The sequence below is a fragment of the Girardinichthys multiradiatus genome, chromosome 2 (assembly GCF_021462225.1).
Source record: "Girardinichthys multiradiatus isolate DD_20200921_A chromosome 2, DD_fGirMul_XY1, whole genome shotgun sequence".
Classification (NCBI taxonomy): Eukaryota; Metazoa; Chordata; class Actinopteri; order Cyprinodontiformes; family Goodeidae; genus Girardinichthys; species Girardinichthys multiradiatus.
In genome coordinates this window covers 48,183,522-48,211,099 of record NC_061795.1, presented here as the reverse complement: position 1 = coordinate 48,211,099, position 27,578 = coordinate 48,183,522, and the positions used below count along the sequence as shown (strand labels likewise).

General features: G+C 41.1%; 1 protein-coding gene across 1 annotated transcript in view; it reads right to left on the bottom strand.

Moving 5' to 3' along the window:
- si:ch211-1e14.1 (UPF0606 protein KIAA1549) overlaps window positions 1-25,283 on the bottom strand; it is a 55,077-nt gene extending 29,794 nt beyond the window's left edge. The window contains exons 1-9 of the mRNA XM_047381002.1: window positions 25,074-25,283; window positions 22,957-23,220; window positions 5,992-8,046; window positions 5,812-5,900; window positions 4,501-4,660; window positions 4,266-4,396; window positions 1,993-2,185; window positions 1,831-1,890; window positions 1,603-1,748 (exon numbers count right to left, since the gene is read on the bottom strand). Of these exons, the coding sequence (XP_047236958.1) occupies window positions 1,603-1,748; window positions 1,831-1,890; window positions 1,993-2,185; window positions 4,266-4,396; window positions 4,501-4,660; window positions 5,812-5,900; window positions 5,992-8,046; window positions 22,957-23,083 (2,961 nt within the window). The 5' untranslated portion in view covers window positions 23,084-23,220; window positions 25,074-25,283. The remainder of the gene's footprint in view (window positions 1-1,602; window positions 1,749-1,830; window positions 1,891-1,992; window positions 2,186-4,265; window positions 4,397-4,500; window positions 4,661-5,811; window positions 5,901-5,991; window positions 8,047-22,956; window positions 23,221-25,073) is intronic.
- Window positions 25,284-27,578: the final 2,295 nt, after the last annotated feature.

Sequence of the window (27,578 nt, the reverse complement as noted above, 5' to 3'; positions counted from 1 at the left end):
CTCACAGAGCCCTTCTTTAACATCCACATTACGCACTTCCTATCCATCCATTCCATATCTGTCACAGCAAGTCCCTTTAGTCTTGTTTTTACGCTCACTGCTTCTCAGTTTCTTTAATATTTCACTTCTCCATTACATCTTTGAATCTCACCCCATTAAAGCCACTACTTTACCAAAATAGACAACTCTTAATCATCTCACCCAAAGAATACAGACTGAGAGAGAAACCGAATGAATAATTGATCGGCTGTTAGAGGGTCTGCGCCTCACAGCAGTCAGCAAGTGAAGAAACGAGGAAAAGCAACAGAAATCTGAACCCCTTTAGGTGGAGGTTGGTAAGTGGTGTGTCTCTTGAGTAAATTGGATGCTGTTACCATGGAGAAAAGGCCACATCCTGCCCCCCCTTGGAGATGAGATGATCAGGTGCAGAGGAGACCCACAAAAGCTAAAGCTTGATTAGTAAAGCACCAAGGTTGTCACTTGCTCCCAACACTGGAACTCACATAATGAGTCCTCTGTACTCAGTGCAGCACTGAAAGACAGTCTCAACCATTTATAATGATATAAAAGATAAACAGACATGAATCTAATATATTTATAGAGATTTCTATTAACTTAAACCTCCAGTTTCAGTTAAACAAGTAAAACCCACTAGTGTGTGTGCCCATTGTGCGGCTTAGACCTGAACAAATGTGTGTTTCTGCACGATATGTTTCCAGGATGCAGGGTTATTTTTGGAGGCCACTATTTACCCCCCTCCGCTTCCACTGCATGTACCAGGGTGAAAACAGATTACCAGATAGAGTTGACCCCAGACAACAGCCCTGGCAGGGGGATAATACTTTTTAATTACCCTGAAATATTTGGTGGAGATTTGTTAGGAGGGTGTCACCCATTTGGTTAATTTTTAATACAGACTCACCTTCAGCTCATGTTTCCTCTTAACCAAGTTTTAATTTTGTTTTTTCAACCATCCAGGTAATTTAATATTTGAGGATTTTAAAACATTTCCGTTTTGAGGCACAGATTAACACAACCGCATTCCTCTGGGATTATTAACAGATTTTAAGTTAGGAAGCAAGCTGCTGCTCTTGCATGTGTGGTTTATCCTCATTTGGGACACAGTGAACAAGTTTTCATTTTGAAAAACCTGCTAATATTACAAAGTTCCTTTAAATTTGAAATGATTTTAAATCGGTTTCAGAGTGTAATCACTGTCAAATAATCCCAAGCTATAGCTGGGGAACACCATGGTTTAATCCTAACTGGAGCGCTCTATGTTCTCTCTCTTTAAGGGCAACAAGACAACTGCATATTCATTTTAAAGTTTGTTACACTTATACCCTTCAGTGGACTTTGTAGTGACTTTCTCAGTATAGTCGCTGTGACAGGATCCATGGTTATAATATTGCTGCTGAAAATCATGGGAACAGGAGCCTCTTCCACACCCAGCAGCTCAGCGCTGCTGCAGAGGGAGGAGTTACCCACTCAGCGTCAGTGGAAGTCATTTAAAGGAACAGCCCAGTTGTAACAGCCAGAGTTAACACAGCAGGTTTTGAGAAAAAAACACACCTTAAATCTTATTTGCCGAAGGTACGTTACCTGCATGCTACTGTTACCAACAGTCGTCGCTCTTTTGACCCGCCTGAGATGTCCCATCGCTTCCCCGAGCAACATGGCCAGTCTGCGCTCCATGTTAGCTTGAAAGGTCCGTTCACTCATTTTCTTGTCCAGAACACCCAGGAGAACTATAAACAAACCAATCAAAAGTCATTTAAATGATAACAGCTTTCTAGTTACTGACAGGGCCAGAAACTGGAACCATGCTACCTGTTCTGACCCAGGAGGAGCGAAGTAAGTGACTGGTGTTCAGCTGTGGATAATGGAAAGCTAAAAGACAAAGACGGAAGGATTAAAATAAAAACTGGTGATCCAGCAGGAAATATAAGCAGATTGCTCAATTTTCCAGATATACAACCTTATGGTACTCACGCTCCGCAATCTGCAGCACAGGAAAACCAATGTAGTAGCTAAATTCTACCATTGAGAGTTTCATCAGTGCGTTGCTGACCTTCGACCCCATCAGATAACCCCTTGAACCACTAACAGTGAATGTGATTCCCACTTGCTGCTTCACTAACTGTTGCTCCACAGATTTGTTGGCCGCCATGGTGATGTTTAGAATCTGAAACGAGCAACAAAATGCATCAAACATAATCAGTGTAGTTCAACTGGAGCGCCTTGGTCTTTTAACGAGCCACGGGAAGGTTCCCATTCTGTTAGAATTGGCTTTACAACCAGAAAAGAAGAAACAGAACTTAGCAGTGTGGATATGAAAACCCAAAAACCTGTGCTCCTATATCTGTTTTTATTGGATTATAAAAAATATCAATAAAAAGGTCAGTAAAAAACTTTTATACCTGTAGTCTAAATGCTGAATGAGAGCAGAGTTTGGACTGACAAGGAGAGAGTGGACTTTGGCCAATATACACTAAATAAAAATATGAATATTTCTCTTAAATGCTTTTCACAAATGTGTCTAAATCTGTGTAAGTGAGCAAGATGATTAAACCGTGTGATTATTGCACAGGTGTGCCTTAGGGTGGGCACAACAGAAGGATTTTGAGGGAGCCTGCTATTGGCAAAGAGTTCAGCTCCAGACAATGGGAGCAACAACGGTATACAATACCACAATTTAGAACTGATAAAACAATTAAAATGTCCAAGTGGAGCACTGAAAATATTCATTTAAGACAGGACAGGGGTCTTGAGAAAGCAGCATTATACCAGGGCTATTGTGTGTGAAATGTCTGATTGAATAAAATGTGAATGTCTTTCATTTTTTATTTTGTGGCCTTTATTTTGTAAGTTGACTGACAGGAAATGGGGTAGAGAGAGAGACGGGCGAAGACATGAGGCAAAGGTCAACAGGTCAGGACTTAAACCCCTTAGGTGGGTTGCACACTTTACCCCTGCGCCACTACCACGCCCATAATATTCGAATGTTTAGTACCAATTTAACCCGTCAACATCTAATTCCTTTTGCTTCAGTAAGGCAACACACATGCTGCCTCTGCATGTAGCAAGATGTCCAAATGCAGACATTTTAAAAGCAGCAGTAGAACTGGGCTGGGGCTTTTTCAGTTTGTTGTGTTATGTATGTAGAAAAACATTCTGATTCATTTTTGCTGCACGACTTGTTCAAAAATGTGCATCAAAGGTTACAAAGAAGTAAAATTTGTTAAGTTTGAAGTTGGAAAAATTTACAGAAAGTTTAATGTTTCTCATTAATCCTAAGCTCAATATCCAATGTGGTTGCCTTTTATAGCTGAGCCCAAAATTATTCATACACCCAGAATTTTATTAAAGAATGTTATTTTGAAAGCTATTTAGTACCTTTTCAATAATCCATTAAATAATTTTTATTGGCATTACATTGCAGAGCAGTTGTCTGCATGTTTCCTCTGGTCTTTTGAAGAGCTCCAAGTCTTAGAGGTTGGAAGGCCTCTTTACCATCACCCTAATCTTTACCTCCCTGAATAGATCCTGAATCAGATTCAAGTCTTGACTCTTACTGAGCTGGTCCAAAAAGTTCATTTCAATTCCAGTCAGAAAAAACACATTGGTGAAACTAAAAGATGAATTTTCCGGGGGTATGAATAACTTTGGGTTAAACTGTATAAAACAGTGATAGAAGCAATAAAAATGTATTTATTTTCTAGTGAAATCTTTCACAAACGTCTCTTTAAACATTCCTTCCTTAATTAATGATCATGTTGCTAGTCTTTAAAAGTCTGCTAGCAGAACTTCACATTGTTAACAGCCTGCACTGCTAATATTTGTTAATCTTGTCACTGAGAACATCGATTAACAAATGTTGCTGCTTTTCAAACTTGGACCTGGTAGTGAGTTGGGTTTGACGTCTTCCCAGACTGAAGTTCTGACCAAAGCAATAAATGAGCAGCACTTGCTGTTGTTTCACCACTGTCCTCTTTAACATCTTTTAATATCCACTTTGTAAAGAACCGATACCAACGTTTCTTCTGAACATAACTAAATAAGTACCACCGCAGTGGAACATCAGTCTGAATGTCATAGAACTATTATAAAATATATAAACGATAAGATAAAATATTATAAAGGTCCATTCCCAACCAAATATGTGACAGACAGGTGCTAGCCTTCATAATGATCTAGCACAGCAAACAGTTTATTAGGCCTTTAGATGCAAAGTCATAGGGAAGGTATCCTAAATAATCTCTCACATGGACGGTGAAGTTGGTTGACTCCTTTGACCGGCGGCACACTTCTGCAAAAGCCATAATCAAACCTTTCTTGACGCTCTCAGAGAAGCTGCAGTATCGCACGTCTATGTGACCAGGGACAAACTGCAACACTGCACACAGAGGAGTCATGGAGAGGCTCAGATAGGGTTTAAAAACAGTTACAATAAATGTTTTCAGCAGCATCAAAACAATATTTAAGGAGATGAAAATGTACCCGTGTGGACATGATATTTCTGGTCTGGTGTCGGTAAGTTGGGGGACACATACAGGAAGCTCCGGCCAGACCTTTGCAGAGCATTGATGACAGAAATGGCTGTGTACACTACTGGACCCGACACCACCCGGAACACAAACTGTGGTGGAGGGCTAACGACCTATATAGCAAATATATAAAGAAAATCATTTATAGTGCTGTGAAAAAGTATTTACCTCTTTAGAGATCGCTTCTGCTGTTTTGTCACACTGAACTGTTGTTATCATCAAACTAATTCTAATATAAGACAAATACAACCTGAGTAAATACAAAAATCTGATTTCAAATTATGATTTCATTTATTAAGGAAAAAAAGTGCAAACCAATATGGCCCTATGTGAAACAGTAATTAACCTCTAAACCAAATACTGGTTGTTCCACCCTTTGTGGAAACAGCAGCTTTTAAGCATTTGCAGTAACTGGAAATGAGTGATTCTTCTTACTTTGAAGGAATTTCGGTCCTTCTTTGCAGAACTGTTTTATTTCAGTCGCATTAAACGGGATTTCAACCATGAACAAGCTGTTTAAAGTCATGCCACATCATCATCATGGATTTGGGATCTTTTTCAGGCTACATAACCAAAAAAATGGTCACAAAGCCCAAGACCATCACACCGCCCCCACCATGTTTGACTATTGCGTCATGCAATATCCTGTTTAATGATACTGTTTCCTTTATTAATTTACACAATTTCATGTTGAAAGTCTAATGGAAACATTGAATGTGATGACATAGCAGAAACCGGTATTGGTTTAATTGAGCCATATACATAAATATCAAGTACAAATCAATTATATACATAGAGCAGTGAAAAAGTGAAAGAAAAATACACTTTTACTCCTTTTAAATGAAGAAAATCTTAAATATTTTTGACATTTAAAGCATTTGTATTATTTTGTGTATGCAGACAAAACTTACATACTTACACAATAATAAGCCAATGTAGGTGGACAAACCTTTTTTAGTTCACTCAAATCTTTTAAAACTATGTGTAGTTGTAAAATGTTGGCTTATCTGAGAGCTTTCAAACATAAGATTGTGCCAAGGTTCTTTTTATTCAGTTTATTACCATTTAAGTACCATTTTTAATAACCATCATAGTGTGCTCATTTGCTTGGACAGTTTCAGCATCAGGCATTTTGAAGGTGAGAGCAGCCAAACATAAATCAGTTGATATTATTTGAATGTAGTAAAACTGACTGTTTAATGGATATGATGCCCATACTACTGTTTTAAATGAAATATTAATGACAGATAATAAATAATGTTACCTGGAGCTCCACTGACTTGTTAAATTCCACTTTCAGAATGTCTCTGACTTGAGATTTGGCAAATCCAACAGTCACCTCAGAAGAGAAACCTTCGACAACAAGCAGAATTTTAGAGTTGTAATCTCTCATATATGGATATTTATTCATAAAGTTATCCAGGGTAAAAGACTTCCGACTTACCCGTCTTTGTTAAGTAAGCAGGGCTGTCAGCTCTGCAGAGGTACTGTCTTGATGTTGTTGATGTAGGCGTGGTTTTGTTGTTGGTAACAGCAAAGATGCTGACACTAGTTGAGCTTTCAGCGGCAGCAGACGTTCCGGTTGTAGCTGGATGAGGAGTATTTGTGGCAGCTGGACTTGCGGTGGCAGCAGAAACTGTAACAACTTCACTGCTTGTTGGGACTGAGGTCAATGTGGATATGTTGTCAGCCCCGTCTTCAGTCACGCTCTGATCAACAAACATAACTGGAGGAACCAGGGTAACATTGTGAGACATGGATTCAGTTGAAACTAGAGTCCTATTGTCAGTTTGTTCAGATGCAAAGGAGTCTCCAGACATTAGTTCAGTTGTAACAGCAGTGTTGTTTCCAGTAGCTTCAGCAGGAGCTGGAGAAAAGGCTGAAGTTGCAGTTATGGCAGGAGTGATGAGTGTAGGGCTGTCATCAAAGGATTCTGTGACAAACCAATGGACATCTGACAAAGAAGAAGAAACCAAATCCTCTGGTAGCAAAGGTGTTGCACTTGGCTGTAAAACCAATGCAGTATCCACGTCTACAGTGAGCGCATGTGTGGACCAGCCTGAGGTGGGAACTGGAGCACCCCATACAGAGGAGGAGGGATCAAAGATGTAGGTTGGAGTGTTCTCTGTGGGTTCCACTGTAGGTGATTCATAATGAGGCCCAAACCCTGACAGATCGCTGGAGGACTTAGCCTCCATCAGTTTAGAATCCGTGGTAAGGTCAACGGAGGATGGGGCCCTTGTAGCATTGATGGAGTCTTCATTGATATTGTCCCTGTACTCTGCTCCGTTTTCTGAAACACTGCTGTCCTTTGTCAGCTGAGTGGTGTAATACTCCAAGCTGTTCATGTCAGGTAAGAGGACATCTGTTGGTCGAATTGTGAAGGCATCTCCCCAATCTATGTCTGATGCATCAGGTACATCAGTACCAGGTGTGAAAGTTGGGTTCAGCAAAGAGGGAGCCTGTGTAGAAAGTGAGGGTGGGTGAATTGATTGATGTGGAGCATTGGTGAGGTATGCTGTCATGAGGCTGGGAGAAGATGAGACATGACCAGGGTGCATGGATGAAGGTGATATGCCCACTCTGGAAGGAAAGGATGTGTCGTAGATTTCTGTGTCGTCCTCCATATCATACGGGTCAGAGAGCACCTTAGTAACCAGAGAATAATCGTCTTTATCTGTGTTGAAGGACATTGTTTCCAAGTAGTCTCCAGAGCCCCAATCTACATCCATAGTGTTGGTGGGGTAGAAGTCTTCTGAAGGCACCTCATTAGGTTCAGATAATATTAATGAGGACTGGGGGGTGATGAAAGGCACGTGGTAACCAGGAGCCATAATCTGGTCTAGGTTAGGTAGTGTGTTTATGTCATGTTCATGTTTGTTCTGCACCATCCAGCTTGAAACAACCTTTTCACCATTGTCCGTCAAAGACTCAGACAGAGCCAGTTTAGGAGGTTCAAGAGGCAGGTCAGCAGCTGAGGTCATGACTGACTGCATTTGTTTTGATGTCCCATTCCTGACCATGTTTGAAGATGTTTCTTCTTTGTAATCAAGATCCTGATGAGGTGTTTTTGTCACAGATGTATTTGACTGGGGCAGTTGCTTCAGTCTCATAGAATAAAGAGGAAAATGATATTCCTGTTTGTCAGAATTAGTCCTAACCCCCCTCCCTTCAGTGGAGCTTGTAGCTGATGCCTCAAACCCCTGAAGTCTAGTGGGGCTTAATGACGGAGTCTGAACACCAGTCTCCTCTGAATAGGCATTCCTTGGCATTACAGATTTAGAGTTTTTATATGCACCATGTCCTGATTTAAAAAGCTTGCTGTCAGCAGTCCTTGCTTTGGGAACTGGTTCAGGAAGGGAGAGGAGGGCACCAGGTAACTCTGGGCTCTTAAAGGCAGTGTAATGTGAGACTGGTAAGGCCAATGGTGATTCTGTTGTCCTTGGAACATCCCCAAGAACCTCCACAGGGGAGGTGTGTGAGTCCGGCAGAGATTCATCTGCAGAAGAACAGATTGTGCTTCAGTTTAGAGCCACATACAAGAATAAATGCTGGAGTATTATCAAAGTTTTCTCTGTTTTCGAGATAAAAAAATCATTTATTGACCACAGCATGTCCCTAACTGCTCAATGGTAGATAGCAGGAGAATGTAATAACAACTGATTAATTGTTAATTGCTTTTCACAACATTTTGATAGAACAGTAATGGTCACATCTCTGTCGGCTGAGAAACAAATAATCTGAATACAACATTTGTGCACAATGCTCTCCAAGCAGGGCTGAATGTAGCGGTACATCCAAACCTGCTGATCAATGAATCAAGTAGGTTTGATTAGCAGCATCTGGTTAAGTGTTTCCCTGTAAGAAGAATCCTCTGTAAGAAGCAAGGATGCATTGAGTTTTTCGCACACAGCCTTTCCATTTTGGCTTCATTTTTGTTTAAAAAATAATTTGTGTGTGTTTCTTACACCTGAGATTTAAATAAAGACCAGGTCACTTTAATTATGTCCTAATACAGAAAACCAAGGAAATGAAAGGTGGGGTACTTTATTTTACTTCTAGGAATCTATTTCTACCAACAGCAGAACAACCAAGCAGGGATAAAAAGAAGATGAAATTGCTTGATATTTCAAAGAATTCACAGCTCTATGGCATGAGTAGAAGAAGACTGTGGGTCCAGACCAGCAGGCAGAGAAACTGAGGTTCTGCATGGAAACAAATGCACTGCAGCTCTGAAAAACACACACAATTTCAAGTAATTCACTTGTAAACGTGTAATGTGTTCCAGCTCGTGCTGTATGTAAGCATACGATGCTTACTTTATTCTGTAAAATATAAAGCTGCTTTGGTGTAATTTCTTAAAATATATATTAGTATTTAGCCAAGTGAAATAAATGTTACAATCTTGTATAAATTGTCAAAAAGTGGCACAATATTCATCCATTTTATGAAAAAGAAATACATTATGAAAACTGTGAAATGAACATAACATTTATAGCGAGAAATGAAAGGCTGCTGTCTTACAAACACAGATCCTAAGAAAGCATTTTAAATCCATGTTGATCAGTTCATTAGGACTAACAAACATAAAAATTCTCAAACAGGCAAAGCTTATAAATAAATGGTTACACAATGCTTTTCAAACTTAATTTCTGTATTACATCTATATTACAACTCCATACGTCATACATAATTTCGTTTTTAAAGCGCCTCATTTACCCTGCTCAGATATGGACATGTAAAAAATAGCTTTAAGAGAGGAAATAGATAATAAATAATGGATACAAATACAGTATAGGGATTCTTTTAGTACCGTCTATCTGAATTAGCTTGTCATGATTATGTGAGGATTTGGGTTTTGTTAGAGATAAATAAAAACAATGTCGCCATTTCTATTCTTGCATGAAGTTCCTATTAAATTGTAAACCGGCCTCTGTTGCAAACACTGCTGCTCTCTGTAGTTTACAGAACCTCAACAGAACCTCTACAAGACCTGCAGTATGAAAACAGCGGGACAGAACCAGAGTAAAGGTTACTTTCAATGCTAACGGGAGGAAGTGGCTCGCCTCTAAAAACACCAGGACAAAAGAAAACTTCTAGAGTATCATCTTCAACTTACTGCGTCGTTTTATAGAAGCAGGCAGCGGCTGGCTTGGCCCTAAAGAAAACTCCCAACTTAATTATAATCTACATTGGTACCTTAATCAAGCCAGCATGCCCCTCTACCAGAACCCGCCTGGAAGAACTTGGGAAACTTCCAGTTTCTGTTTAAACGCTTTGCTGCTGTGCCAAGCATTTGAAAGCAGCACACAGCTGGGCACACACTCTTGTTTCGCTATATGTAGTGAGGACCATGTGTTGACTTTCCATTGATTTTCAGTCATTTTCAACCCTTTCTATGCCCTAACCCTGACAATAACCCTAAACCTAACCATTACCAGTGCATGCCTAACCCTAACCTTAACCTATACTCAATTCACACCTTGATCCTAAACCTAACCGTTAGCAATATAGGTCGTGAGGACCAGCAAAATGTCCTCACTTTGGTACAAACGGTCCTCATTTTGATGGCGGAACACACACACAGCACATAATAATGTACGTTTTACTGCAATGTAGACCATATAAGTGAAAATAGCAACATCTGCTGACCTGCTCTTAACAGAACTGAAGATGAAGGAAGAAAGAAGGCCTTTGATTTTTTTATAGGCTCTTAAATAGTGCGAGATGAGTGGTTTGATGTTACACAGATACAAATACTTTCTTATGATCATGTCTAACTGTTTCCGTGACGGCAGAAAACACTGAATGCTTAGAAAACCAAACAAAGAGGATCCGAGTCATGTTTGCTGGAAGAGATCTCAGATCTGTTTTTCTGAGGTCAAACTGTAGCACATGACCCCAAAATGTCAGCTCATCTAAAACATGACTCTTTCTCAGCAGTCACATACAGGGCAACTAATCGTGGGTCAATGGATGACAGAAACAGCTACCTAACTGAGATAACTATTATCAATGATAATAATGATTGCAGTAAGGAAGACAACAGTGATGCTGACACTGACAATTACAGATAAGGAACATAAGAGGCAGAGGTTTCACACACAGCACATTCTTTGCTCTCTATTATCATTTTATCAGGGTAAAATAGTATTTTATAAGTCTTTAAAGCCTTAAATTCAACCTACAAAATCCATTAATAGCATTGATTAAAAAGCAAATTTTACAAACTACAAATAGAATTGATTGTGTTCTAAGTAATTAAGCAAATAGCTGCTGATACTAGAATGCTAATCTTCAGTCAGAGTTTAGTGCCGCAAACAGCAACCAGACAGAGTTACGGTGGGCAAAATATGATGAAGGTCTCAAAGACAACACAGCAACACCACCTGTTCTCTGAAACAGGAGAGAGTTCTAGTTGGTTGGCTGCTCATTGTCAGGCCAATCCATGAAACTGGACACTGAGACCCATACCTGTGGACACCATCAAATATCATGTCCCAACACGGTAACTCAACTCCACAGCTTCAGGAAAATAGTTGGACTGACTCAGAGAAAACTGGATGGACTATTACGCTGATGATTTTTTTTTAAATGAATTTATCGAAAAAGTTACACCTTACTGTGAAGTACACAAACGAGTTTCCTCAGTTGGATGTTGTTTAATTTTGGTAGGATGAGAATAACCTTCATTTTCCTCACTTTTCTCTTCGTTTCCAATCACAATGACTTCATTTCATGATTTTAGGAATGTATGGCAGATATTTAAGAGAGGTCTGGCCTTAGGCAATGGATGGATGGATATTTTCCCCAATGTATTTTGTTTTTGCAGACCTTGAAAACGATCATTATCTGCTCGGATCTGTGATGTTTAGCTGTAAATGTGTTTTTTCATCATAGTAAAGCATCATTGATGCACCTAGCCTTTTCTGTCACAAGGGAATTAATCTACTAGCTTATATTCAAGCAGCTGACGACACAGAAATGACTAGTTACACTGTTTGTTCTTGTGCGGGTTTATACATCCAGTTCCAGACGTGAATTACAGCAGTCAGTCACATTAAAAGGATCCTAATAAGACATGGATTATTACTGCTAGACGCTGACATGGTTTCTGTTTCACAGACTCCCACAACAAAATAAACCATGATGAATTCTCCAGCAGAAACGCTCTTCATTCAGTGAGGAGTTTGTCAGATCCGAAATGCCCGAAGTCATCCCAACAGCAATGATATTTTAGTAATAATGCTGTTATTATGACCTGAAACCTTAAGATATAGGAAATACTAATTTAAACTAAATTAGAGCATATTAATGCAGTAAAAAGAGCTGACAAAATCAAACTATTATTCTAAAAGGAGCATGAGTAGAGAAAGATAAAGACAAGACAATGATCCAGTTGGCAAATATGATCAAAACAATGAATGTGTTTATTTTTTCATAGGAAAGAAATGTTCATCCAGGCTAAACGTTAATGTTATAGTTCAAACTAATAAAAGGAATGGTTACCAAGCTGCTGCACACAGACAATTTATGTTTTAGGGGTGAAGAAAGCTTGGACACCGGACCTCATTTTCTATGTTTACCAGACTTTTTATTGCAAAGCAAAGTCATTTAATGGTTGTGTAATTTTTGGGGGAACAGAAGGAAACGTTTCTTTGGTATTAACCCGCACTAACTACAACCCCACACATGGTTCTGTTTTCAGCTGAGCCCCTTACGTGATTGGCTATTTTCAGTTGGCAGCAGCCGTGAACACTGAGAGCAGTCAAACAATCAAGATATGGCTGTGCTGCTGATGTCTGGTTTATCAGGGAAGCTTTTAAGATGGAAAAGATAGTGTTGTTGTTATCAGTGAAGCCGAATGAGATCAAGATCTCTGCAAAAGCTCAAGCAGCCCTCCAGTGCACTGCAAAACTGAAAACAAGCTGCAGCTTTATCACAAAGCACCAGTGCACAAACAACTATAGCTGCTATAAAGCACAGAAATAAAAATGGAAAAAATACCCCAAATGTTGCTGTTAATTTAATGCTTTGATAAATCAGAAGTTGCCATGAGTTGCTGCAACTTTATCATTTGTCTGATTCTGAAAAATATGAACCTGGAAAAAGGAGGTCGACTACAGACCTCACAAAATATTCATGTGACCCTTGTTTTACTTTCCTGAGGGGATACTTTGTCAGATAGGGGAACGGGGGTTAAGGAAGAGGGGGCAGCATAAGGGGGAGGGGAAGAGTGGTACAAGAGTCCAGTTGAGAAAAAGGAAGAGGGAGGATGACAGAAACAAACATGCAAAGAGCTACAGGGCAATGATGACTTTCCTCAACATTTTTCCTGTCATCTTCACTCATATCTGACACTCTGGGCTCCAAATAAAATAAAAACTTTGTATAAAGTTCCAGAACAGAACGAGTAGTTTCTCCTATAGATGATCAGAGCCCAGGTCCAGAATCACACATAAAAACTCAATCCTGAGTGCAGCCAGAACGGCACAGAGGACTGCACCACTCAGCACTCTCCTCCACTCTGCCTCAGTCCTCTCACAGGCCACAGACAGAGTCCAGGTCCTGTGCTAGCAAACACCGTCTGCTGGGTTCTGTTAACAACTCCAGGCGGTTGGAAGGAAACTTTCAGGTCTAAAAATCATTATATGGAAAAATGTCTGAGATGGGTCAAGTGAAGTTCTTACTGGAAGGTTTGCAAGTACTGCTGTAATGCAGAGAGGATTGAAACAAAAGGATTTAGCCTGCACGAAAAAGCTGAAAAACTGTTAGCATTCGCCAGTGCTTCTCAGAACCTGTGTTGAAATCTGATTTCTAAATAAGGTCAAAGGTCCAGAACCACTTTTGTTAATCTTGCTTACAACTTAGGAGCCGAACTGTCACAGAATGGTGGGTTTTGTGCTGGACCAACATGCAAACAGAAGCTTGGGAGCGGCAAGGAAACATAGACACGACAAATAACAGAACCTGTAACTCACTGAGAAGGCCGTAGGACAAGGAACACAGGTAGAGTAACTGGCGTGGCTTGGCGAGACTAACAGTAGGACCCAGTGGTGAGCAGTGAAAACCAGAGTTTAAATACAGAGGCAGGGTGGAGAAATGACCAAAGAACTAGAAGATCAGATCAGATGTAATGTGGAGCAGCTGGAGACCGGGAGAACGTAGAGCCAATGAAGGATGGAGGCTAATTAACACAGAAATGTCCAGGGATGTGCAAACACAATAATGAACTACGAACCTAATCTACAGACCCTTAGCCCCAGAATGCTCCCCGGGCGCCGCACAATGGCAGCCCACTGCTCCCTATAAGGGATGGGTTAAATGCAGAGGAGATATTTGTGTTGTAATGTTCATGTGCAATGACCAATAAAGATGATTATTATTATTACAGTGAATAAACTAAAATAAAAGCAACTAGAGAACAAAAACAACAGGGAGAAAACAGATCCTTGTTTCCTCCCTGTTGTTTTTGTTCTCTAGTTGCTGTTATTTTAGTTGCTGACAGTTAAAATAAAATAAAATAAAATAAAGAGAATAGAATGATGGATAAAAAAATGAAAGGAAAATTGGACTGAAAACTTTACTAATAATGTTTAGATGGCCCAGTCAAAGGCCACTCTAAACAAATAAGTTTTTAATCTTGATTTAAAGCAACTTAGGGTTTCAGCGATTTTACAGTTTTCTGGCAGTTTATTCCAGATTAGTGGAGCATAAGAATTAAAAGCTGCATCTCCATGTTTGGTTCTGGTTCTGGTTCTGCAGAGTAGATTTGAGCCAGAAGACCTGAGAGGTCTGGGTGGTTGATACACTGACAACAAGTCTGTAATATATTTTGGTGCTAAGCCATTCAGTGATTTATAGACTAACAGAAGTATTTTAAACTCTATTCTCTGAGCTACTGGGAGCCAGTGTAGGGACTTTAGAACCGGGCTGATGTGCTCCACTTTCTTAGTTCTAGTGAGGACGCGGGCAGCAGCGTTCTGGATCAACTGCAGCTGTCTGATCCACTTTTTAGGCAGACCTGTGAAGACACCGTTGCAGTAATCAATTCTACTAAATATGAACGCATGAATTAGTTTTTCAAGGTCCTGCTGAGACATTAGTCCTTTAATCCTGGAGATGATTTTTAGGTGATAGAAGGCCGACCTTATTACCATCTTTATGTGCCTCTGAAGGTTCAGGTCTGAGTCCATCACTACACCCAGGTTTCGAGCCTGACTGGTGGTTTCTAGCTGTATTAACTGAAGCTGTGTGTTAACTTTTAAACGCTCTTCCTTTGGTCCAAAGATTATTACTTCGGTTTTGTTTTGATTCAACTGAAGAAAATTTTGGCCCGTCCATGCATTGATTTCTTCTAAGCATTTACCCAGCGCTTGAATGAGTTCATGGTCACCTGGTGACATCGTAACGTATAGCTGTGTGTCGTCTGCATAGTTATGATAACTTACGTTATCGTTTATTAAAATCTGAGTTAGGGGGAGCATGTAGATATTGAATAGGAGAGGCCCTAAGATGGACCCTTGGGGAACGCCACGTGATTTTTGTGGTCTGTGCTGTAAAGTTACCTACTGACACAAAAAAGTCCCTGTCCTTCAAGTAGGATTCAAATCAAAGTAGGATTTAAACCAATTGAGTGCTGTACCAGAAAGGCCAACCCAGTTTTCCAGGCGCTCTAATAAAATGGAGTGATTAACAAGTGTCGAATGCTGCACTAAGATCCAATAATACCAGCACTGTGGTTCTTCCACAGTCTGCATTTATACGGATGTCATTGAACACCTTGAAAAGAGCAGTATCTGTACTGTGGTGAGCAGGAAGCCTGACTGGAAGACATCGAAGCGATTGGTCGTTGTTAGGAAATTGTTTAACTGTTGAAACACAGCTTTTTCAATAATCTTACTGATGAAGGGGAGGTTTGATATAGGCCTGTAGTTCTGCAGTAGCAGCTTGTCCAAATTGCTCTTTTTCAATAGAGGTTTGATAATTGCTGTTTTCAGGGCCTGGGGGAAAACACCTGACAAAAGGGACGTGTTTATTATTTGTGTTAAATCAGATGTTATTACAGACAAAACTTTCTTAAGGAAAGCTGTGGGTAAAACATCGAGACAGCAGGAAGAAGAGCTTAGTTGCTGTTTCTTCTAAGTTTCTGTAGTTTATTTGGTGAAATTGAGAAATTTTGTCAAAATCAGTTCTAGTTGGAGACAACTTTGGTCCTGGAGTTGATGTGGATGTGCTGACTGCCTCTCTGATCTTTTGGGTTTTTTTCAGTGAAGAAGTTAACAAATTCATTGCAGGCCCTGGTAGAGTGGAGTTCAGATGCTACAGTTACAGGAGGGTTTGTTAACGTGTCGACCGTGGCAAATAATGCACGAGCATTATTGATTTTGTTGCTGATGATCTCAGAAAAGAAGGATTCCCTCACATTTTTTAGTTGTAGGTTATATCTGTATAGTCTCTCTTTATAGATAATATAGTGAACCTGGAGTCCAGTCTTTCTCCACCTGCGTTCAGCTTTTCGACACTCCTTTCTTTCACTTCTGACTGGTGGAGCACTTCTCCATGGAGACATTTTCTTCCCAGAAACAACTTTCACTTTAATTGAAGCAATTGAATCAATGATGTCTGAGATTTTAGAATGAAAGTTATCTACCAGCTCATCTACAGTGTTACAGGGCAAAGTGGAGGTAGAAGAGTAAATCTGGTTAAAGGTTTCAGCAGCACTGTCCTTAAAGATGTGTTTTCTTATCATGTCTCTTTGGCAAACTGAGTCATTGCAGATGATGCTTTCAAAAATAACAGAAAAGTGGTCAGATAGAGCAACATCAGTTACAGACACCTTGGAAATGTTTAGACCCTTAGTGATGATCAAGTCCAAAATATGTCCCTGTTTGTGCGATTGCTGTTTAACATGTTGAGTCAAACCAACATTTCTAAGAGTGTCACATAGATCTATTGTACTTCTGTCTTCGGGATTGTCCATGTGAATGTTGAAGTATCCCACAATAATTAAACAGTCATAATCAACACATATCACAGATAAAAGCTCATTAAAATCACTGATAAAGTTTGTTTTGGACTTAGGAGGCCTGTAAATATTCAAGAACATTGTTTGGACCGGGCTCTTTACCCGGAGAGCCACATATTTAAGAGTCAAATTTGCCCAGAAATACTTTTTTTACACTCTAATAAATCTTTAAACAAAGTGGCCACCCCTCCACCTTTTCTTTGCTGTCTGCTCTCACAAAGAAAATTGTAGTTCGGAGGCATCAACTCTATCAGAATGGGAGCTTCATTAAATTCATGTAACCATGTTTCTGTTAAAAACAGAACATCAAGATCGTGGTCAGTAATGAAGTCATTGATTAAAAATGATTTTCCTGACAGAGATCTAATGTTCAGTAAAGCCAGTTTATATGACTTAGTTGCTGATATTAACTCTGTGTGTGGTTGTACCTGACAGTTTATGGCTTCTGTTGATTGTTTATTACTGTCTCTTATCCTTTTGGCTTTGTCACATATAAGCACAGAGATTTTATAACTATCTCCTATTAGGGGCCCAAGTTTTTCCTGGACATGCTCATTTCTGATAGAGTTACCACTGGAGCCCAGACTGTATCACAGAGAAGTGATTTGAAGGTCCTGATTAGGAGGAGATAGATTAGGAGGTGGTGGAGGTCTACGGCATTTGGAAGATGTTGGTTTAGTATCAGGGCCTCGGCCACGGGGGGTGTTGAATGGAGAAGATGTCAGAACCATTTGGGTCCCGATTTTAAGAGCTCCTTTCATGTTATCAGAATCCAGTAAAGCAAAAAGCGGGCTCAGTGGGGAGATGGGAGAGTTTTGTGCGGTCTGGGTCGGGGTCCGGGGTGAGGGGGGTTTACCAGGGGTGTCGGTCTGGGTCTGGGTTTGGGGGGATGGGGGTATAACGGGGGGGTCCACTTCTCCTGTGGATTTTGACGGGGAGACCTTTTGTGATGACCTCTCTTTCTCAGCCAACTGGCTGATTGTTTCTGCTGGAGCTGTTGGAGGCATCGTTATCATTGTTGTTGATACTCCATGTTCTCTGCTGAAGGTCGAAGCTGCTGGCGGATTATTTACTGAATAGAAGAGATTAGTTGTGAGACGTCTGGCTCCTGGCTTGTTCAAACAGAAACCATCTTGCTTGAAGAGTTGTCTTTTTTCACAAAAAATATTAAAGTTGTCGATGAAGTTCACAGATTTAGTAGCACATGTTTTTTTCAACCACTTATTAATCATCAGAAGTTTCAAAAAAACCTCATCTCCACAGAAAATCGGTGCAAAGGATCCGCTGAGGAACACCTTGATATTGAGACCTCCAGCAATATTCAGAAGACAAGTGAAATCCTCCTTCAGTCCTTCTGATTTTTTCTTAGCCACGTCATCCATGGCTCCACAGTGTATAAGAAGGTTTTCTAGAGACAGGCGCTTTTCTGTGATTGCAAGAATATTCTCTGACATAACAGAGACCAACTTCTGTGTTTTTCTTGTTGCAGAAGTTTTTAATCCCATCCAGAGCTGTGTTAACCACTATTAGGGTTCTTGGTCCGGTGGGGCACTTTTTCTCTGGCAATTTAGGAGAAGACTGTTTAGAATGAAGGTTGTTCTCAAACCTTTTATTGATCTCAGAAGATGGATAGTTTTCGTTCTGTAGTGGGGCAAATCCGTTTTGGAGGAGAACTCCATTATTTCCAGCTGTCTCACTCCTATCAGTTGTTGTGACAGCAGGAAGAGCAGTGTGGTTTTCGTCCCGGCCGTGGAACACTGGACCAGCTCTATACCCTCTACAGGGTACTCGAGGGTTCATGGGAGTTTGCCCAACCGGTTCACATGTGTTTTGTGGACCTGGAGAAGGCATTCGACTGTGTCCCTCGTGATGCCCTGTGGGGGTGCTCCAGGAGTATGGAATCGGGGGCCCTTTATTAGGGGCCATCCGGTCCCTGTACGAGCGGAGCAAGAGTTTGGTCCGCATTGCCGGCACTAAGTCGGACCTGTTCCCGGTGCATGTTGGACTCCGGCAGGGCTGCCCTTTGTCACCGGTCCTGTTCATAACTTTTATGGACAGGATTTCTAGACGCAGCCAAGGGCTGGAGGGGGTCTGGTTTGGGGACCAGTGGATTTCGTCTCTTCTTTTTGCGGATGACGTGGTCCTGCTGGCCCCCTCTAGCCAAGACCTACAGCATGCGCTGTGGCGGTTCGCAGCTGAGTGTGAAGCGGCTGGGATGAGGATCAGCTCCTCCAAGTCCGAGGCCATGGTTCTCGACCGGAAAAGGGTGGCTTGTCCTCTTCAGGTTGGAGGGGAGTTCCTGCCTCAAGTGGAGGAGTTTAAGTATCTCGGGGTCTTGTTCACGAGTGAGGGAAGAATGGAGCAGGAGATCGACAGACGGATCGGTGCGGCTGCCACAGTAATGGGGGCGGTGTGCCGGTCCGTTGTGGTGAAGAGAGAGCTGAGCCGAAAAGCAAAGCTCTCAATTTACCGATCGGTCTACCTATGGCCATGAATTTTGGGTCATGACCGAAAGAACGAGATCCCGGATACAAGCGGCTGAAAAGAGGTTCCTCCGTAGGGTGGCCGGGCACTCCCTTAGAGATAGGGTGAGGAGCTCGGCCATCCGGGAGGGGCTCGGAGTAGAGCCACTGCTCCTCCACATCGAGAGGAGCCAGTTGAGGTGGCTCGGGCATCTATACCGGATGCCTCCTGGACGCCTTCCTCGGGAGGTGTTCCAGGCACGTCCCACCGGGAGGAGGCCCAGGGGACGGCCCAGGACACGCTGGAGGGACTATGTCTCTCGGCTGGCCTGGGAACGCCTTGGGCTCCCCCTGGAGGAGCTGGAGGAGGTGTCTGGGGAGAGGGACGTCTGGGCGTCTCTGCTGAGTCTGCTGCCCCCGCGACCCGGATAAGCGGAAGACGACGAGTACTTTTTATGGTGTTGGAAATAAAAAACTAATTCTGTTAAATGATATTTACTCTCAGATTACAGTTTACGTGGAAAATCTTTGTATGCACTACCTGGGTGTAATGATATATAATGGCAGTATGTGTTATGTAGTAGTACACATCCCCTGGCAGTAGCATGATCACTATTAGCTGGGGCAGACTCAGACTTATGCACAACTGCTGCCAAGCCTGATGACATGGGCTGTGCTGCAGCTCTCATTATGACCAAACTCATGTTCTTCACTTATGATCAGGAGAATGATATGACATTCAAAGCATTTGTGGAGATTATGACATTTACCAAAATCTTGGTGGTAGCAACAATGTCTTTTTATTGGGAGTAATAAGGAAAATTTAAATGTGAAGTGATTTTGGACATCTTTAGCACCAGTTTCAAAACCAGATGCAACAACAATCAGTGCAATATTCTCAGGTTACATTTCAACCTGCACAAAGCAGCAGCAGCTGTATTTAAAGCCAGTAGTCATAAATGATCTAATCTGGCTGTTTAAAAAGTAAAAAGAAGCTAAAGATTTGAGTAAAACGTTTTTCAGATCATCTGCCTCTACTCACTATGCTTTTATTACGACCAACACACGACGAACGTGGAATACTAACGGTGCTTTCCCACAGTTTCTCATCCTCCCAGCATTTCAACAAATCTAAAAATGGGTTTTGCAAGAGTCAAAACATGAAAGAACTGAGAACCTGTTTTTACATCAACTCCTGACACACGCATCCAAGAAAACTGTGTGCTGCCTATGATGCCCCCCCCCTTCATATTGGTATACTGTGTAGGTGTTGGGCGAAGAGTCCAAAACGGACAATCTGCTTTTGCATCTGGACAGTGTGTTACTTTTACTGTAACATATTTTTTTCCCGTACTTAATGATCACTTGTAGTTTTAATAGATTAACTATTGGTCAGAACATCAGTCAGACTGCCATCAGATGAAGCCACTTCAAGCAGTCAGCTTCCTAAAGTAGGTGCATGTTTAATCAGTGTAGAAAGAGCGTCTGCAGAGCGTAGCATGAGATTAAGGAATGTACTTCAGGCCGTTGTGAGCTGCACCCCGCCAGGCTGTCCCCTGATCCTGACTGTGGTGTTCATGGACAGCCTCACAAGGCTTAATCATGGAGAGGAGGATGTCTGGCTTGGGAACCTCAACTTTGCTTTATCCAGGTGATGTGGTTCTGTAGGTGCCTACAGGCCATGACATTCAGCATGCACTGGAGCAGCTGCTATCCAAGTGTGAAGCAGTGGGATGAGAATTGGCTCTTCTTATGCCCCTTTTCCACTGGCTCTATTCAGCCCGGTTCTGCTCCACTCAGCCCACTTTGCGAGCGTTCCCATTCCTGTTTTTTCCATACTGGTACCTACTTTTTTGGTCACTGCTCCTGAGCAGGTTCAACGGGGCCTGAGTAGAAACTACGTGATGTGAACAGACTGCTGTTCACTGATTGGCCATGGGACGAGGAGAAGTGAGAAGGTTTGTCAAGAGGTAGTGCAGAGAATAGTTAATAAAACTCAGGAGCGACTACAATAATAAGGACCACAATGGCCAGAGTGAGTCAAACTGAAATATAATTTTACTATTAGGAATTATAAACCAACCTGAAGGCTGAAAGAAAAAGGACATGTCAGCTGTCTGAATTACATGCAGGTAGGGGGCGCTGTATTTAATATCATCTTAAACCAGCTGATCACACATAAAATCAGTTGTTCAGACACACAAATATGTCCCCCAAAACACACAGAACAATACCACTATGAAACAGTGTGTTTGGTTCTGACATTTCTTGACAATCCCCAAGAGACCCAGCATCTGCAGCAGGAGGGAGCAGGCAGAGAGCAGCTGCCCGTAATCAGACTGCCTGCATCGGATCAAACTGGAGGAAGACCCGCTGAATCCATGGAGCATGAAAATCAAACATCCAACCTAAACCTAACCTCACCGCGGTCAGATGTCCGCAGCTTTGTGCTTTAAAGTCCTGGTCCTCGTTATTGCCATGGCTAAGGCAAAAATGTCCTCATAAAGCTCAAAACTTCTTCATACAAGCGTTAGAGTTCACCAGTCCAGACAGCAGCGTCTCTCCTCTCTGCTGCTCCGGCAACCCAACTGTAACTGTATGAACCTCTAGCTCCTGAGCCACTGTCCCCCATATCGCAAAGGACTCATCGCACTGATAGAAGTGCAATAATTGTTGCCTGATATATTCCAGGTGTTATGAACTTGCATTTTCATGATAATGTAATATTTAGCTAGTTGGACAGAGTCTCACAGCAGCAGATGTTCACACTAGACACTGATGGCATTGTCTAAAATGCTAAAGGTCACAGAGTGATGAAGGCACAGAGGAGAAAGAGAGAAAAGAAGAAAACAGGCGTATATCGCAACTAAAATCATCACCACAAGATTTTCTAACATTTTGCAGCAATACTTAAAACACTCTTTATCTTTGGGTTCACTGATCACAAGATTGACAAAATATGACCAATGCTTTGGATTAACTTTCTGTTTTACCATTTAATCAGAACTTTGTGATTCACTAATTCCAAATTTTCCTGACATTTTACAATATCAATATTTCTGCTAAAATGTGATATCAGGGTTTTTTGCTACCCTCAGAATGGGTTCTTTATTCCTGGGTAAGTTTACGGGGAGGGTTACTGATTGGATAACATCAGCATGAATAAATCTAAGTCCAGAGATCTTTTCTATCAAGCAGATTTAGACCTTTACGCTGTCTCTGCCTAGCAGAAGTTCAGATCCTGAATCAAGAAGCAAAGGTTGCTGCTTAAATTGAACTACCCCAGTGCAGCTGCCCTGTGGTCCACAAACAAGGCTGCAATTGTGCACAGCATCTCCTAGATGTGAGTAACCATGCCACATATCGCTCAGTATGGTAGAGGGTGGACGTGGCTCCAGGACTCTCACAAACCAAACATTGAGGCTAAGCTGAAGGAGGATAAGGAAACCAGAACAGAACTACATCAAGACAAAAATCCTTATTACACTCGGGTGAATCTTTGAACCTCTGATGAAAAGCAAACCTGTACACCACATAAATATGTCTGAACATAACAGAAAACAGAAAAACTGATTCTGAAATATAATGTAAACTAAAATGGATGTTTTGTTTGAATTTGTTGTGCAAAATGGAAACTGAAATTTGAACAAAATCAAAAAGGTTTTTTAGATCATGAAACCAAAATCATTGCTGTTAAAAACAGGCCCTGCAGCTTGCAGCTCCTGTTTTTATCAGTAATGTTTTTGCAATTTGTTTTATCAAAATCATACAAATTACAGTGTGTGCTACATGAATCTACCTGGATACAAGTTTTTGCTTTTCAAACGTAACACGAGATAGTAACCTATGACACTTGCGTAACACAAACCTTAAGTTAGATGATCATGTTTTTGTGAGTGAGAGAAAGGTGTTCTCTTACCTCCAAGAGGTGAACCAGCTGAGATCACTGTTACCAAAACTGCTATCCCCAGAAAAACTGCACACTGGTCATGCAAAAGAGCCTTGAGCATCACCACCAAACCCATAGCGGAGAGAAAACCTGCCATGGTGCGGCGGGGTTGGAGGTTCAAGCCATTTCATCCAGTTACGAAATGAAGATTCATCACATCTACCAAGAGTCAACCACGGCTTGGGTTACTTTATGCCTGCTCCTTTGGTAGTATGCTTCTCCAGCGGACAAGGGCTGCAGGAAAACAAATGAGATGCAAAGTGATAATAAAACCAAAGTTTCTATATTAAAATGTACTTTTCAGTTAACAATACTGACCATTTCAAAAAAATTAACACACAATTCCTTGCAAAAGTGGCCATTTTCATATTATGTCACATTGAAACCACTAATTTCAGGAATTTCTGTAAGAGATCAACACAAAGCTGTACATTAATATGAAGATAAGGAAATGTGAGGGAAATTTCTTTTACAAATGCGGTGGACATATGCATTTAGCTTTCTTTACTCTGATACAGCTAAATAAAACACAGAGCACCCAATCCCCTTCAGGGGTCACCTAATCAGTAAACACAGTCCAGCTGTGTGCAGTTTAATCTTAGCATAAATGAACTTGTCCTATGAAGGCAGAGGCTTGTTGGAGAAAATTAGAGAAGAAAGAGACCAATGAACACAGCAGACAAGTTCAATCCATCATCTGAATACTAATCAGAGAAGCAGCCAGGTGGTCCATGGTAACTCTGGAGGAGTTGCAAATATTCACAGCTCAGGTGAAAGACTCTGTTGAAAGGAGAACTGCTAGCTGTGCACTCCACATATCTGGCCTTTATGGAAGAGCTGCAAGAAGAAAGCCGCTGTTGAAAGAAAACCAAAAGAACCCCTGTTTGAGGAATGCTATAAGTCATGTAGGAGACAGAAAACAAGTGCTTTTCTCAAACCAAAACTGACTACACTGATGGCTGGAGGCAGGGCTTCAAGCCATAATTCCAGCCGTCAGTGAGTCCATGTATGTTGTGCTCCATGCTTCATGCAGAGTAGAGAGAGACGAGTGGAATGGCGCCGGTCGCCTAAAAACAGCCTGTGGAAAAGGAGCAACAGTAGTGGCAGCGTTATTCTGTGGAGATGCTTTTCTTCAGCAGGGACATGGAAGCTGGTCAGGGTTGAAGGGAAAATAAATGGTGGCAAATCCAAGACAATCATGGAAGAAAATCTTCCTGCAAAAGACTTAGAATGGCCTAGTCAAAGTCCAGACATTAAAATATGGTAAGACTTTTTACATTGATGTTCACATATGCTCTCCATCCAATCTGATGGATCTGAAGCTATTTTCCTGAAGAAGAATTAGTAAAGAATCTAGATGTTCAAAGCTGGTAGAAAAATATTCCTTTCATTCCAATGATGCACGTCATGTTGGTCGAAACATAAAATACTAATAAATACACTGAAGTTTGAGGCTTTAACAGCCCTAATATGGCACCTTGTCCAGCACTGTTTGTCACAGTTTGAGTGTTTTTAAACGTTTTAATCTTCCCACTGCAGTAATGGCAAGTTTAGGTCAGTAGCTACTTTCACGTAGTTTTTCTGACATTAGTTGATTAGCATGTTCTATTGTCTTTCCCATTTTGTGGTGTCATATTAAAACGCAGATATAACTAATCAGAGGTTTCTACAAAGTGTGATCAACGTTGACAAGAAAGGTTATAATTTTGTTTAGTTTTGATTTAAAACTTCTTATTTCTTAGCATAGGACCTGATCAAGTCAAAGATCATTTTCAGATAACGCTCCTGCAATAAAAGATGAATTTGTTTTACAAGCTTTTTAAGATGTTTGCAACAGAGCAGACGAGCTCTCGGTCAGCCTGACACACTTCAGTCTCCTGTCCTTCATCTCGTATTGTTACTCCGAGCTTAGCGACCATGTGGCTCTTCATACAGCTACACATAGCTGATTTCCCCTTCTTGAACGTCAGTGTTAAAGCCTACGTGCTGGTTGGCATCACACGGGGTGATTTTTCCACAGCTAGCCCTGAACGCACGGGTAAAACGACTGCCCCCTCTCCCAGACATAGCTACGCACATTCACTTACCGATAAAAAGCGAGTTCCGACTCGGGCAGTTAATGTGAGGGAGAGGAGAAAATATCCTTGAAAAGGATCAAATCTTGTTGGAAGCTTTATCTTAAACCCTTTATGTGAACAATGTTTGTTTTGTTGTTATTTTGGGGCAAGCCTGCAGCTCCGGACCTGATAGCTCCTGGTGATGTGATACAGTTTTAGTTACCAGTTACCCTCTGCCGTCCTGACTGGCTTAGCCCCGCCCATTGGCAGCTCCGATTAGTCTCTCGTCCATCCAGCCCCCTTCTGATTGGCTAACGCTCACATCTGTCAGATTTGCCTGTTAAAATTAGGTTGGTCCTCGCGTACTGGCGTCTGCGGGTTCCACGGCAACGTTACTTCATGCAAAGATGCACTTCTATGGGAGGACATATTCGTGTCAGCTTTATCTGCTAAGTAGGATAACCCTCCCTGTGAGGCATTTAACGTGTCGTCCAGTTTTTACTGCATTCTTGTACTTATTAATGCAGCCTAGTTTAAACTTCTTCATGTTTAACTTTTTATTGCAATTAAAATTGGGAGCTTCATTAAAACGCAACATTTGCACCTAATGTGGTGCTGTTGTTATCGTTTATTTTGCTGCTTATTACGTCAAATTGAGGACAGAGACGCTCCATATATCAGGTTGATACCACAGTCTTTTAAAGCTTGCAGAACTTGTGCATGCCAGGGCCTTATGTTTTCAATGAAACGGTGATAATCAACGTAGCCCTATCACGTCATTGCCATTTCTTGCAACATTTCGGTGTATACTGACATCTAGTGGTCGCAAAGGGGTCTTACTAATGTTGCATTGGGGTCTTCGATGTTTAGATGCTCCTGATTAAATGCATTTTTTTGTGACGTGAAAATGTTTGACTTTGAGAAAAATTAAAAATCTTGTACAGTTAAAAAAAATAGTATTTATAGAATAAAGCTGTAGTAACGTGATTCTAAAAACTAATATTTTGTTGAAGTACAACATATCTATTGGTTTTTTGCCTCTAGTCTTCTTGAGGGCTTGAGGTCATGCCTGCCATTAATTCTAGTGAATCTGAATAACTTGAAGAAAGTTAACCATTTTTCGAAGGATTCTCCCCTCATTCTCATCGACTGCATTATTTAATTAGAGCTTCATATCAAAAGTCACACACTCTGATACTTAATTGAACTACATTTACTGCATACATTCTTGTTGGCATTGTTTCAATGAGATTCTGCAATGTCACAAAGTTTATTTCTGTACAGAGTTGGGTTATTTTTTGAGCAAAGTCTCGTAGAAATGATGGGAGTTGGACTGCTGAGCAAATTCTTCTCCCACACATCCCAAAGATTCTCAACGAGGTTAAAATCTGGACTCTGTGGTGGCCAGTCTATGTGTGAAAATTATGCCTCGTGAACCACAAAATTTCAGCCCGATGTATCCTGGCATTGTAATCTTGGAACATGCCAGCGCCTACAGGAAAGAAGAAATTCACTGATAGAATAACCTGGTCATTCACAATCTTCAGGTAGTCAGCCGACCTCTTCCTCTGGCGCATAAGGCAGCTGAACCCAGACTTGACCAAATGCAGGGCCCCAGATGGTAGCACTGCCCCCAAATAATGGCTGCATCATTTCATGTGCCTCTGTTCTTGTTCCGATGCGCTCATCACTCTGGAGTAGGGTACATTTTGAACTCATAAGACCACATGCCCTTTTCCAAAGTCCAATCTTTATCCTAGCAAACTGAAGCCTTTTGTTCCATTTAGCCTCTCAGTATTTCTCTTAATTCTACACAACTGTTTAGTCCCAATCCCTTAAATTTCTTTCACATTGTGGAAATGCTCTGAATTTCACTAATTGACATACCTTTGAGTTCAGCTGTTGTTTTTACAATTTATTTTAGCAAATGTTCAAGTGTTCACTGATCACAATCCATCATATTTTTTCGGACCATATTTGTTCTTCCTTCCTGTTTTTAAAAATTTATTGGACAGTTCCCTTACCCATCATTTGTTGTTTTATCAAACTTCTTAGTTAAATACAGCTGGTGACCTTTTTTTGTACACCCACTTTTTTTTACATCATACCACAGTAAAAGTAGCAACAAATTACTGGAGAAAATATGAGACACAGAGACATTTACAAAAACTAGATACTTTCCCAAAATTGATGAAAAGACAAAATGGAAACTATGGAGCCTGCCGTGTGCCTCCAAAAAGTGCTGGTTCTGTTCTACACGTGACAACAATCTACTGTATTTTTTCACGTCTGGACTAAGGAGTTGGGTTGGAAGACAGAATTGCTTCAAACAAAACATCCAGACCCTGGTAAAATCTCCTGAAACTTGTCAGATAGTGATGTGTTCTGATGAACAGAACGCATCACAATATCTGAAGAGGGCTGTGGAGAAGAGATGTCTTCACAATCTGATCGATCTGGAGAACTTTTGTAAGGTAGAGTCAATGGATATTGATAAGCCAACACAGAGGATACTGATAGAGTCCTACCAAAGAT